The 15,569-nt window shown below is 37.6% G+C and overlaps 1 protein-coding gene across 1 annotated transcript in view; it reads right to left on the minus strand.

Moving 5' to 3' along the window:
• Window positions 1-4,443: 4,443 nt before the first annotated feature.
• Window positions 4,444-15,569, minus strand: part of LOC136851461 (protein O-mannosyl-transferase TMTC4-like) — a 180,895-nt gene continuing 169,769 nt past the window's right edge. Inside the window, 1 exon segment of the mRNA XM_067125562.1 lies at window positions 4,444-4,869. Within this exon segment, the coding sequence (XP_066981663.1) occupies window positions 4,590-4,869 (280 nt within the window). The 3' untranslated portion in view covers window positions 4,444-4,589.

Genomic DNA, 15,569 nt, shown 5'->3' on the forward strand with positions numbered 1-15,569 from the left:
TCCAAGTCCTGAGAAGAATATGAAAAATATAAATATACTTTCACTACATCAAAATCGTACTAAAAACAGTATAACAAAGTATTCAAATAACAGTACAGTATTAGCTTTTCAAACAAAAGATAATTTTTACAAACAGATTCTACATTAATAGTACATGAAGGTAACAATTAGTTTCTTATTCTGGAAAAAATAACATGTATTAACATAAAAAATAAACAAAAATATCAAACACCATCTATGAAAACCAATCTTAGAACCACTTTACAATGACTGTACAAACAGACGGGGTTACATAAAAAGGCCTAGGGCAACTACAAATCTAAAGCTACATAAAATATAATTGCAATACAATCTTAATTCTACTTACAGCACCCATAAAACAAGATATTTTTCTTAAGTTTTACTAGAACTAGAATGCCACTCTTGTGTTTAAAATAAAACTGAGTATTTGGGTTAATAAATGCATTTGTAACATAGTTTCACAAAATAAACATGATTGAAGGGCAATTCTTTACATAATAAGTAGTGCCAGTTGTTGAATGCCAACTCAATTCTCCCAAAATCCATATCTAAATCATCAGTGGAAGCTTCCTTTCTTTCTTTTAACAACTTTTCTAGAACAAAATATTCTAAATAGACTAACGCTTAGGATACAAAATTCTTATGTTGAGATTATTTATATTCATGTTACCAAAGGAAATTATTTCTTATATCCACAGTGCAGCCTTTATCAGTGAAACTTTTAAAGTTTTTATCAGATCATTAATACAGTTCACTAGAGTACAAAAGATTAAATAAAAATATAAATGTTTATTTGATCTTAATCTGCTTAGGGATTATAATACACAACAGACCTTCATTCAAATTCATAGGCCAAAGAGTCTTCTACTACAATAATTCTACACTTAAAGACTTTGAAATTAAAATTTTAATTGAATGCAAATTTCCAGAAAGTTATATATAATTTAGTTATATGAAAATCCCTTAACTTCCATAAAGTTATGGTATCTGGGAACCAAAAGCTTCCAAAAAACCATGATATTACACTTACACACAAGTAAAAACATCACAATGGAACAGGTAGTTGGATGGTGACAACATGGTCTAGATGGGAAGCGTAATATATGGCAACAGGATATAACTGTCAAGAAGTGAACAAATTCTGAACACGAATTTTGAGAAAAAAATTGATTAAAAGGGAAGTAAATGCAGATACAATGGTTGAGCAAATATACATTAGAATAAAAGACACATATTAAGATATAGTGTCAGAAAATGCTGTCTTGTGTGAATACAGTGAGTACCTTGTTGAATGTGGAGGAAATCTCAGGGATGCAGAAGTGGAAAGGGTTATTGTAAATTCTGAGATTGCTTGTGGAAATGACTACTGATGTATTAAAGAGGGCAATTAAGAGGGTGAAGAATGGAAAAGTGTCAGGAATTAAGGATTACAGACATGGTCCTGAGGTAAGATGGTAATAATGTACTGAAATATGAAGACAGATCAGGGACTCGCTCAAGGTAAAACAAGGGAGTAACATGTCTCTATAGCTATTTAATATCTGTATGGATGGCATGATGTAAGAAGTTTGGGAAATGAAATAAGAGGAGGAAATTAAAATGTTAGTGTTGGTGAAAGGATGGCTCATAGTATTTTGAGATGGTTCAGTCACAGAGAAAGAAAGGGCAAGAGGCTGATAAAAGTGTGTACAAGTTCAAAGTGTTACAAGGAATGAAAAAATGGATACTCCAGGTGCTGGACAAATGAGTGCATATGTAGGATGTGACACACAGTGCATATGTAGGGATGTGGTGATGAGCCCACTGAGTAAGTGTATGAAGCAACTATAGCAATGTTATGAAAGCTGTCTGCATATGCAGTTCATCCACTATTCAGCAGTTTGTGTGAATGATGCAGTGACCACAGAATTGTCTTATCTGTAGAACAATCCTCCAAAGGGGAAATGATCTGTTGAAAAATGTAATATATATATATATATATATATATATATATATATATATACAATATATATATATATATATATATATATATATATACATATATACATACTGTATATATATATATATATATATATATATATATATATATATATATATATATATATATATACACATATACAAAAAACCTGCGTGGGGAAAATCGCCGAAAACCGCAAAATCATAAGAAAACCTTACTTTAATGCTCTGGGTGCATTGAAAACGACGTAAACTGCATTATTATTGAGTTTTACCCTTCAAATTATGATTATTCTGCCGTTTTAATAAAACCTCTAACCCCGAAATCAAGCCAAATAATTTCTTAAAACCCTCTAAAAACTGCCTATTTTGATAGTTTAATATACAAAAAACCCTCTAAAAATACTTATATATATGGATATATATTTTAATAGTTTTATCACAAAAAGTGCATTTAGTCATATATAAAATGATGTGAAAATACAGTATATATATATATATTATATATATAAATATTTCTCGTTGAAAAATACATCACAAAAGTGCAATCATGAAAATGGTACAGTAATTTTTTCACGAAAAACATAATGAGACATAATGAATACGGGGTTTACTGTAACATACATACACACACACACACACACACACACACACATATATATATATATATATATATATATATATATATATATATATATATATATATATATATATATATATATATATATATATATATATATATATATATATATATATATATATATATATATATATATATATATATATATATATATATATATATATATATATATATAGGCAGTCCTCAGTTATCAGAGGGGTTCCATTCTGAGGGTGTGCTGATAACCAAAAATTGCCGCTAACCGAAAATTGGCGATTTACACGCTTTTTCGGCAAATTTCGGGGTCTTATCGGCGCCGAAAAGTGCCGATTTTTGGTTACCAGCACCTCTGTTAGGTATGTATTGGCTTCAATACCCAATTATTGACGTCAATAAGCGGAAATCGGCAATTTTCAGCAGCAAAAATTTCCGATTTTCGTTGCTGGACAAGCGCTGCAAAGCTGGATTGCCATTAACCGAGCCTGCCGTTAACCGGGGACTGCCTGTATATATATATATGCATATAAACTTTATCATTTACCTGAAGAGGTGCTTATAAGTTAATAGTCACTGCCTCATTCACACAAGCAGCTGAATAGTGAATAAACTGCTCATGCAGAAAGCTTCCACAACATTGTCCGTTTTATTACTTACTCAGAAGGCTCATCAGCAGTGTGTCAAGCATCCCTACAGACATGCACGTGATAAAAGTGTAAATTTAAAGTGACTGGTTTATACTCACTGTAGAATAAAGAAAAATGCTAATTAGTCTCATTCAATATGCTTATGTTATCAACTAAACTGCCTCATATACAGGACTCTGTATACAAAATCCACATTAAACAATTTTCACAAAATAAATTGCATATCTTCTTCATGGCATCCCATACTGGAGATATAGGTACAGTGACAAAATAAAATTACTCAAAATATGTATGCTGAAGGAAGCTTTCTGTAATTTTTTTGTAATATATAATCTCTTTTTCTCTTTTGGGTGCATTCAGTACACTGCAGTTACACACTGCAACTTCTGTTCAGTACATATAAATAACTATGCCTAACATAATTTGCCTTTATTGCAACTTTCCCAAACTTTATTTGAAAAAATAATAAAAATACTGTATTATCTATGTATATCTCCTACTTAACTAATTATTTCTACAAATAAAAATATACAGTTTGCTTAATGTGCACTTGGTTTCTGAATTACTATAAATACACCTTTCAACTCTAACACCCACAACTTGACATTAGGACCCCAGAAATGCAGGTAAATGGTGAAAACTGATAACAGTATATATTTTTCTTCAGTATCATACCCCAAACTTATAAAAATCAATCACAATGATTAAATTTTAAAACATCAAATTATTCTACTCAGTTTGACTTCATTTATCACGAGTGACATCATTTTGACCCTCAAACCACTAGATACACTGAGATCCATCTGTCTCTTACCATTTAATCTTCCTTTACCTTTTACTCATTAACACACTACAATTAATACCCTACTATATTACATTTGGCTTGACAACTGAAAATCCAGAAAGCTGTCACAAGGACATAAAATTAGCACTTGCACAGTGTATAATGAAATAACTTTGCTTCCATCAAAGTAATGGATGTTTATCTAAATTAGTACTCTGCAATACTTTTAATAAAAATGTTTGAATTTGTGATGTTTCTTTAAATTATTTATATTGTCTTTTGCAAAAAAATTTTGAGCTCAGATGATTCTTCTGAATTAAGTACAGTACAGTATTATGCACTTGAGCATTATTCTCATACCAAGTTTCTATCTTTACGACTAAATTCACAGCTTCAAGAAATGGAATTTCTCAATAAATGAGAGCTAACATTGCAGTATGTTACAGTCAAGTTAAGTACTATATATCTGTAGACGTGAAAATACATCTATAACATTTATCTGTAACTTACACAACTAAAATGAACTACTTAGTTTGGTTACAACTTTTACATGTTTTGGCTTCTGCTATCTGGATATTTTCCCGGTGGCTTTAAGTAGCATGGTAAGATTATCTTGAGCGCTTTTCATCAATGGATTCAGCTGTAAGGCATGCATATATGCCTTTTCTGCAAGATCGTACTTCCGCCATCGGTGATAAAGAACACCCAAGTTCGCCCAGTAATTTGCATTGCGAGGATCTAAATTTGTTGCCACCAAAAAATGGGATTCTGATTCCTCATAACGACTCAGTTTCCCAAGTGTGTTGGCCAAATTGAAATGAAGGGCTGGCTCATTTGGGAGATGCCTGGAATCAGATTTCAAAGTTTGTTTTGAGCTGCAAATGGTCCAGACACACTACTCTCATGCAAGACTTGAAGAATTTCTTAACTGGAATTAACACTAATCTCAGAAATGTATGTTATGGCAAAGTTAATCCAATGCCTGCCTCATTTGATTGCTACATTAACAACTAACTTCTGAACATATTAAACTACATTACGTTACATTACAGCCAAGAAAGAACTACTGTACACATTAAACTATAATTTACATTATACCCAAGAAAGATTAAAAACTGCAGATCCTTCTGACTACTATGTATCATGATTTGCAACCTGCAACATCAGACCAAATCTCCCAAAAAGTTGTCTTATGGACCAATGTGAAGTTTAAACCTCCATGTCAGAAATAACATGGAATTCATCTTACCATATGAAACCATCTGCATATGAAGGCATTATGGCATCTAGAGTAGGCTCAAAATAGAGCCTGACAACAAATAAGAGCTACAACCAATAATATAAAAAATAACTTTTGTCTCAATGATAAAACCATTCAACTTCCAACTTTTTCTTATGTTTCACCAGAGTACACCAATCCAGAATTCAAATTACATTGTTAATGCTACCTCACAGTCTCCAATGTTGCATAAAGAAAGTGGCTTATAAAATTCTGTCATTTAAGTATTTCCATAAATCTCCACTCACATCCATCCTCCTTTCTCTCAGTTCTCATCCAGGTAGGTCTGGGCCTTCCACTCACCTGGCACACAGAGAAGCCCCCAATCTATCTTTATTTCCTCATCATCATTATCTCATCTACAAATGGAATTATAAATGGAATTACTTTCTTGAGATATTTATCACTCTATTTTACTATCTGGCTCCTCATATTCTTGAGGCTTTATTCTAAACTTGACTAAATACTTCACTGTTATCCTATGATTCATGTCTGTGTAGTAATACAGATTATACTAGACTCATGAATAATCTTATTTTCATATTCAGTTCCAGTCTGTTTAGTAACAAATCTTATTTTGCCTGACCATTGTTTGACTGGACTTTTTTAATCTTTCACTAAATTCAAACTCGAGAAAACTTGTATTGTATATCACTGTTCATAAATATTAAGATTTAATCTTATAACAATAGCCCTTCAATTAAAACTTGTATTGTATATCACTGTTCATAAATATTAAGATTTAATATATATAACAAAAACCTCTGATGGTTGGCAGTGCTGCATAGCCTACAAAAATGTTGGTAACACAGCTTACACTGGATCATGGCTGGGCCCAATGGGATAGAGGCACAGTGTGGAGAGAGAGAGAGAGAGAGAATAAACACACAAAGTCAGACAAACACACATATTTTTTCATTTGTAATCCCCATATCTTTATTGTATCATTTATTTTTTCAAATCAAAGGATAAATGCCTTCTTTGTAAACACTCATTCTTATTTTTATATTTTGTCTTCAGTCTGCTAAGTGAAAAGGACTAACATCAACAGGCCAAGCAAAGCAAAAAAATGCAGCACTGTACCTCACTGTGATTGTTTGATGGCTCTTTATATTTATGATACAGTATATTTTTCTTATATATATATATATATATATATATATATATATATATATATATATATATATATATATATATATATAAAGAGAAACAACGGAGTATAATTATATATTACAAGGAAAAAATATATCCATTAAAGGATTACGCAGACATACCAAACCAGGTTAATATTTAAGAGATTTTACTAAGGATTAGGCTCAATAGCTCAAAAGCATTTTATATATATATATATATATATATATATATATATATAAAAAAATATATATATATAATTATTTTATAGGTCATTTTTGAACATTTTACTTATATTATAGCATATTTATATCAAATATCTAGTATATGTGAAGGATAACATAAATCTATCCCTATTTTCTTATGTATTCGATTTCTTGAGTTATCCTTGAAATGACATATACTAGATATTTACTATAATAAAACCCAAAAAGTTTTATAGTGAAAGTAACATCGAGAAGAAACCCCTAAGAACATTCTTAGCTTGCATTATTTTAGTGGTTTTTAAAACAAAAAATCATTGTTAAAATCTTTTAATGTCAACCTCATTTTTTTCTATAATAACACACAACAAGGAATGCTAATAAAAAATAGCCCCACCGAAAACAACAACATAATATACAAAATTCCATGTTTGGACTGCCCCTCTTTTTATATCGGCCAATCCAGCAAGGATTTAGATGTAAGGATTGAACAGCATAAATATTCTGTTAAAACTGGACAAACATCCAATGCTATCTTCATTCATTTAAGTGAAAACTCCCACAGGATAAAATGGACTGAAAGTTCAGTGATTGCCACATACGAAGATTTCTCTTCTCGAAATCTCTTAGAATCTGCTATTGTACAGCTCACTTCCAGTCGGAATATTAATCTTAGCCCTGGCATGTATTATTTGGACCCCTGTTTAAGTAAAATGTTAAAAAATTACCTAAAAGATAAAATCACTGACTTAATAAAAAATTAGTTACCTTATACAGTATATATTTTTTTTGTGTCCGCATGTTTAATATAAAATTTTTTTTTTAAATGTTCACCCTGTAAAAATTGTTATAATTCACTGAGTTGTATATTTTTTTTATAACATTTTGTGGTGGTCAGTCACCTTCCTTGTATAATCTTTTGATTGTCCTGTCCTTGCTTTTTGAGCTGTTGAGCCTAATCCTTTGTAAAATCTCTGTTTTGGTATGTCTGCTAATCCTTTAATTGTGTTGGATTCCAGGTACATATTTTTTCCTTTGTAATCCCCATCTGTCATTTATATGAGCCGCCATTGTAAAATTATTTTGATAATTCTTCAGTCTGCAAAGTAAAGAACTAACGTCGAGAGGTCTTGCAGCACTCCGTTGTCTCTCTTTCCTTCGTGGATTTTGTCTTTATTTATATATATTCATCACGTTCCATATTTTCGTGATTCAGTTATACATGATATATGTGTGTGTATATATATTGTCAGTATGCTGCTATTAGTTTCATTTAGATAAATACTTTAATTTTTCATATTTCAAATTTTTGTTTAAATATTGTATTCAGGTATTCAGAATTAGCTTGTTTTTCCTCCTCACCAGTGGTTCGCTTGTTAAGCATATTATTTAACAATTGTTTTTCTTTACATGGTCCATGGGTGTGTGTATGACTCCCTCCCATTCTCCCCGTGGGGCAGAGGGGTTTGTGGAAGCTCCTGTTAGAGAGGATAGTCAGTCTGTTTCTGGATCTTCAACAGAGGTGCTGAATTTGCCAGTATTTGCTGCTGTTTTTTGGTTATTACCTTGCTGGTTGTGATAACCTGAGTACTTTTGGATCCACCTTGCCCTGCATTGCAAGGATTTAGCTGCCTTTATCATTCAGCACCACTAATCCAGTATCACTGTCAGTGGGACCTCTCTAGTCCACAGTAAAATAATTATTCTTTGGTTAATAGTGTGTGATCACGGCCTTTAGTTCACTGCTGACGTATTATATGGACCCATTATTTATCTATTACAGTATACATCTCTGCCCGAGTGGATCCTGTGATACCCCGCCACCAGGAGATTCTCCTCTGACATTTGGAAGGAATTAATTAACCACGGAGGAGTTGTTAGTGTATTGAATTTAGTGTGTATCATGGTAGGGTATTCTATCTTTTGGCTTTCCTCCTCCTTTCTGGACCCTGTCCCTTTTTTGGTATAAGTGTGTTGAGGTCTCTTTAATTGTGTAAGTGTGGTTTATAGTTAAGGGTGTTTGGTTTTCATTCAATTTTTGTATCATTGAGGTTCAGATGTTACTTCTGTCTGTAATGTATGTATTAAATTTAATAATTTTTAGCAGTGTTTATTTTGCCCCGTGAATTGGTCTTGCACATAGTTTAATTAGTGGTACGATTCCACCCATTGTGGACTTCGTATCTGGTTTGTGAGTACTTTTTCTTAGGAATTGGAAATTTTTATATTGTAGTGGAGAAGTGTCCCTTACAATATATAAACTATTAGGACAGTTTTTCTCTTACATGATTTTCGTTAAAAGCAATTGCCTTAGTGGCATCAATAAGTATCTTGCAGGTGTCTTCATACCGTCTGAAATTTCTCTGATTTTCGTTCGTCAATTTCTGGTGAAAAATCCACAGACTTCATTCTTTCATGCAGGAGGTCAATGAATGCCACGGCTGATTTCAGTAAATATTCGCTGGGTATGTAAGGTACCAGCAAATCATTCAGGACCTTTGCTACTCTATAGGTTGGGATGTCATCTGAGAGATGATGGGTCCTATGGGGTTGCCTGCCTTATGGGTTTTCACTGTCCCGTAGCGGTAACCTGGCCCATAATCCCCTTTCACCTTAGAGAATTTTATGTCTTGTTGATTGATGGCCCTAGTCACAAGCCTTGACATTTCCTTTCTGAGGTCCTTGGTGGGGTCCTTTGTTAAATGTTGGAATTTGGATGTGCCCAGGAGGATCCTGTCGATCTTTTCCATCACTACTTAGACAGATGACTTGTCACCTTTCTGTATGATGATGCCCGGGTTGCTGCGTAGTTCTTTAGTGGCTTCCCTCATCCCCTTAGTGATTACCTGGCTTCAGAAATGTCCTCTCTGCCATGCTGCTTCCCCACCAAGTTCATCAATGACAGTAGGTGTTAGTTCTAGCTTACCATCATCTCAGAGTTGTAAAAGTCGATCTACAGGGACCTCCATTTCTATTCTCCTGGCTTCATAGTGTGGTTTCCTGGCATAGTGGCACAGCAGACCCAGGTCAGGAGGGACCTTTGATGGGGGATAAGGTAGATTCCAGCTAGGTTGATGAAGCCATCTTTGTGTTGCTCGTTTCTCACGGGGTCCCCATGAAGAAAGAGTAGCTTCTTGTTGTACCTTGTTGTTACCACCTGACTGTATTTCCTCTCCTCTACCTCAAGGAGGTCATGTGCCTTTTGCTGGACATTTAGTGGGCTGTTGGTGCAGAAATCTTCTCAACGCCTTCTCTTCTCAATTTCAAGTTGCTGTATTCTTCCTGTGGATTCTTCTATGCAGTGTCGGAGTATCTCCTCTACCTCCCTCCATCTTGTCCAGGCCCAGTGACTTCTTCCAATGCCGAGAGTATTCGTCCGCTTGCCGTGAATAAAGTGGGTCACAATGCTGGTATGATTGTCCTGTGCCCATAAGAAGAAGTGAGCCCCTCCCTGATTCCTGATGTAGGCACATGCAGCCATGCTGTCGGAATGGACTGCGACTGTCCTGTTGAAAGTTGATGCTGGGAAGGACTGTAGAGCCAGATGGATTGCCTTCAGCTCCTTCACGTTTATGTGTAAATTCCTTTTGGCTGGAGACTACACCCCGGGAACTTCCATGACGTTTAAGATGGTCCCCCTGAACCCAGATCTGACACACCTGAATACATGGTTAGGTTGGGGCTCTGAGGGTGCAACAATTTTCCTACTGCAAACTTGTCTTCTATAAGCCACCACCAAAGGTCTTCCTTGATTTCGGGAGTGATGGGGAAGACAACCAAGTCCGGAAGGTCCTTCCTGCGCCACTGGCCTTCAGGAAGAACTGTAACACTCTGGTGTGCAATCTCCCCAATGGCAAGAACTTTTTGATGGATGACAGTCTTCCCAGGAGGCTCATCCACTTGTTGGCCGAGCAGAATGGGCGAGAGAGGAATTTTCAAACTTTCTGTAGGCAGTTTTGAATCCTTTGATGGGACAGAAAAGCCAAAAAATTCAGAGAATCAATCTTCATCCCCATATAAAGAATCAATTGAGTGGGGAGTAGTTGGGATTTCTTGAAGTTGATTAGATGACCCAAATCCTGGGAAAGGTGGAGTGTCTTCTGAAGGTCCTCCGTGCATTTGGATATCAAGGGGGAGTGTAGAAGGCAGTCATCTAAGTATAGACTGCCATTGATACCCATGAGGTAAAGCCATTTTGCCAGTAGGACGAGAACATGGGTAGATACTTGAGGGGCTGTGAAGAGGCCTTAGCACAGTGCCCGAAACTGGACGACTGTCCTGGAAAACGAACCTCACATACTTCCTGGAGTCCGGGTATACTGGAACATGGAAGTAAGCGTCCTGCATATCGATCGTCACCATTCAGTCTCTCTGGTGGATGGCTGACAGAACAGTGGTTTGTTTTCATTCTGAACTTTGTTGTCTGAATGAAGAAGTTTAGGGCACTGATGTCTAGGACAGGTCTTCATCCTCCCAATGACTTCGGGACGACATATAATAGGAGGTTGTAGAACCCCTCTGTGCTTAACTCTTTGACCACCTCCACAGCTTGTTTCTCGGGTAGGGCTGAGACTTGAGACAGGGATGAAAGCCTCTCCGAGCCTATTGAGTAGGCTGTTAAGCTGATGGGTGAGGTTACTAAGGGAGGTTTCTCCCTGAAAGGGATCGCATAGCCCTCTTCTAGAACTTTTAAAACCCAAAAATCCACGTTTCTGGTTTTCTACTTGCCCCAAAAATGGAGAAGCCTTGCTCCCACAGGGACACGGAGGACAGGATCCTTACTCATGAGTGGTGGGTTTGATGATCATCTTCTTACTGGGTCGTACTGACCGTAGATTAGTTCACGGTTACGACTGAAAGCGGCCTCTGCCACCTCGAAAGAGCTGCTGTGCCAGTGAGGAGACTGTCCTAACACTTGCAGCTGCTGAAGGTGCTAGTCCTGGTTCCCTAGTCTGTTTGGTCAACTGTGCTAGCAAATCTTGCGACAACTTTTGAAGTTCAGCTGTCACCTGTTCCAAAGTAGCTCGTGAAAACAAACTTTTACGATCCAAGGGAGCCAACAGGAGGGACGATCTTTGAGAGGGAATGACCCGTTATTGTGATGAAGGAACACCATAAGTTTCTTTTTGAGCACTCCTGTCAAAAAGATGGTTGTCAACTCATGGGCGCCATCTCTAATCGCTCTGTCAGCGCATGAAAGAACCCTAACCAGTCTGTAGTGAAGATCTCCTGAAGAATGGTGCAGTCTTCTATTTTCTTGGCTAGAGCCCCCATAGTCCAGTCCAAGAAACTCAGGACCTCAAAGACCTTGAATACATCCTTAATGCGATGGTCTAGCTCCGAAGCCGTAAATAAAATCCTGGCAGAGGAGAACTCCGAACGACATGTTGTGTCGATGAGACTGGAGAAGTCCCCTTGAGAGGAGGTAGAAACTCCCAAGAAAGGAGCTTCTCCAGTGGAGTACGACAAATACTTCTGCCATATCAAACAAGACGGAGAAGTACAAAAAACTGCTTTGCCCAGGTCCCTCTTCTCAGCCAACCAGCTGTTGGTATGGGCCAAAGCTTTCCTGGAGGAAGGTGACAGCACCATTTGGGGCAGCCTGGAAGCAACTGCAGGCTGTCGCATCATGAAGGTGGAACCCGGAGATGATGGGGTTGCCAGAGAGAAGAAAGTTGGGTAGTATACCAGGAAAAACCTCAGAAGAGCCGAACTACATAGCCGGTTGATCCTCTTCTAAGGGTTCCTCATCAGAAGAGATAACGGACATATCTAGATCCGGAGGATCCTGTGACACTGAAGCAGGTTTCTGAAGGAGGTTTAAAATGTTGTCCAACTGACATTGAAGCCAAAGATGGGTTCTCAATGATAGGAGAGACTGCACCTGTCAGGTCAGGGGCTGGATGTCCTAACTGGGGTGCCAAACACTTGACAACTGGTGGCCGTACCTCAATAGGTGAGCCAAGAGAAAAAGGGCACTCGGACTTTGGGCACTCGTACACTGTGCTCTCGGAAACTGGATGTTTCGAGGACACTGAGCATTTCGTGGACACTGGGTGCTCAGACACTGGGCACTCATACACTGGGCACTAATACACTGGTTGCTCAGACTGGGCAGTCGGACACAGGGTGCTCAGACACTGGGCACTCATACACTGGGCACTAATACACTGGTTGCTCAGACTGGGCACTTGGACACTGGGCGCTCAGACTTTGGGCTCTCGGCAGTAACTGAAAAAACATGGGGAGCTCCCAAAAACTGCAGGAAGGAAGTGGACTGTGATCTCTCTCCATGGCTTGCCTACGGACAGGAGGAGAGTCATATTCCGCCAAAGACCAACGCCTTTTCAATGGCCTGGATGCAATTGAAAAGTGCCAACTGCGCCCTTTGGCCCCATGAGAGTTTGAGACGCTAGACGGCAAGGTACGCACATCCAATCGGCCACCTTTCCAGTGGTCATCCACCGAGTCCTGGGATTTCCGCACAACAGGCTCAGTTGAGGAAGCGACTACCTGTGGGCAAACCCCACCGACCTCCCTTGGACTGCCAGTTTGCTTCCTCCCAGGTGAGCAAGGGGAGTTTAGCAGGGACCTGGTCTAGGAGTTTCAGTTGGACAAGTAGCCACTCCCTCTACTGGGAAACAGTATTCACAAGAAGATCGAATTTCGGATCTACACAAGCTTCTAGACTGGCAGTGACATTGGATTCAAAAGAATGGGAGCCAGGGATCGGAGTAACAAGAAAAGTCAGAGGACTGGAGATAGGGGAAAAGGCAGTCACAGGTGTTGAAGGGACAGGTAAATCATCTACCTTAGGAGAAATATCCTGACTAGCAGAAGCTCTAGCTTCAGCCCTAGCAGTTGCTTTCCTCTATCTGTTACGCTGAAGTTTATCCAAGTGTGCATTTAAAGCTTTCCATCTCCCCTAATCCCAGTTTTTACATTCATCACAATTAAGGTCTAGCAAGCAAACTTGCCCTCTACAAGAACAACAAATCATGTGGCTGTCACATTTAGCTAACGTGAGTTGGGTATTGCAGCCTTTACTGCAATGCCAAACACTGGACATGTTAGAGTCTGACATACTAAGTCAAAATCAAGGGTCATGATCATAAAGTCACAATTAGAAAAGTCCCAAATGTTAATACGCTAATTAAGATTAGCGAGCTACCAAAATCACAGAATACTTCACCAAATGAAAAGAATATCACAACCATCTGGTGAAAAATAATCCAAAGAGCTGCTCAACAACCAATGTTTAGTCACTGACCAGCAGAAACGAATTGATCTTTTTAGCTGTGCTGTATCTATTCTTCCCCAAAAGTTGGCGGGGCTAGCTACCTACACCCAAAACAAAAGAGCGTTACTGCGTTTTTCAAATTTTGAACTGCAGCTAAAGTAGAAACTAATAGCTATGTAGTTGCTTGTTAAGTTACTTATATAAGAACAGCAACTGTTTGAAAATAAAGTATAATAAAGCAAGTGAAATTATGTAGAAAAAATAAAAAAAAAATTTATAAGATACAAATGGATCACAAAAATAGTGCCTATATGTAACACAGTATACAACTCTTATGATCCTCTAATATTAACAACAAAGCATTTGATGAAGTACCTACAAGGTAACAAAACAAAATATGAATAAATAAAACAAAAGAAATTAAAAGTGAAAGTGCCAAGGAGTTAGACATGAATTACCCTTAGCAGTCCAGCTTCACTCACTAGTTAAAGACAATTTGAATTGTGGAATTGGTCTAACCATTCTGTCATGACTAAAGAAAATGATATTTTAATGATAAAATAAAAAGTTTGTTCATACTTACCTGGCAGGATATATATATAGCTGTATTCTCCAAGGTCCGATAGAATTTCAAATTTCGCAGTACACGAGTGGTCGGTCAGGTGTTATACCCATTCCCGCCGCTGGGAGGCGGTATCAGGAACCATTCCCATTTTCTATTCAGATTTCTAACGCCACTGTCTCCTGGAGGGAGGAGGAGGGTTGGCTGCAACATAGAGAGATTCAAGCCAGGCATGAACAAATCCTATTTTATCATTAAAATCACTTGTTCATGAGACTTACCTGCCAGATATATATATAGCTGAATACCACCTTGGAGGTAGAGATAGCCAAGAATTAGGAAAACCACCATTGGTAAAATTATTTGTCTCCTTATCTGAAGCGTGAGCTGACTGAGTGGTTACTGTCACCTAGTCTGCTTCTGCTTTACTAGAGACCCTGTGCGAGGTAGCACTCATATAGCTGGCGACTTCTAGATGATCTGTCAACGGGGCGTGACCACAATGTGACGATCAGGCGCCCATACAAGAGGGGACAAAAAGAAAGAATATTAACCACCCAACTACACTTAAAGCTAGTTTAAAGACAGCACTGCCTGCAGTAGCCGAATCATCAACCACAAAACAATTAAAAAAAGGGATAGGATCAGAGTTACCTTTGTCCCCAAGGCTGCTGAAGCAGAATGTATGGTCCAGCTTAAAAGCAATTTTGTGAGTACCTAAACATCTTGCCAAGAGTGAGGCAACACTGAATTGATTTCACAAAATGTACTAAAATGTCACTGAGTACCATTTTTCGAACGCCATGAGGTGGCAACTGCCCTCACTCTCATGAGTTGCACCTCAACAATCTCAGTTGGAGTCGTCACAACTAGGAGTGCGCGCTCCAATGACGCTCTAATGAAGAATGCCAGTGCATTCTTCGAGCAGTAGTTTAACCAATGCTCCTTGCAACACCATAAAAACATCCAATGGACCACTTATGTCCTGTGTTCTTTAAGGTAGTACTTGAGAGCTCTTAACTGACATAGAACTCCCCTCAGGTTCCTGTCCAATAAGGTTCGCTAAACCTTTAATTTCAAAGTGTCTAGCTAAGGGTTAGAAGACTCCATTATTCTTAGCCAAGAACTTA

The sequence above is a fragment of the Macrobrachium rosenbergii genome, chromosome 3, assembly GCF_040412425.1.
Source record: "Macrobrachium rosenbergii isolate ZJJX-2024 chromosome 3, ASM4041242v1, whole genome shotgun sequence".
Classification (NCBI taxonomy): Eukaryota; Metazoa; Arthropoda; class Malacostraca; order Decapoda; family Palaemonidae; genus Macrobrachium; species Macrobrachium rosenbergii.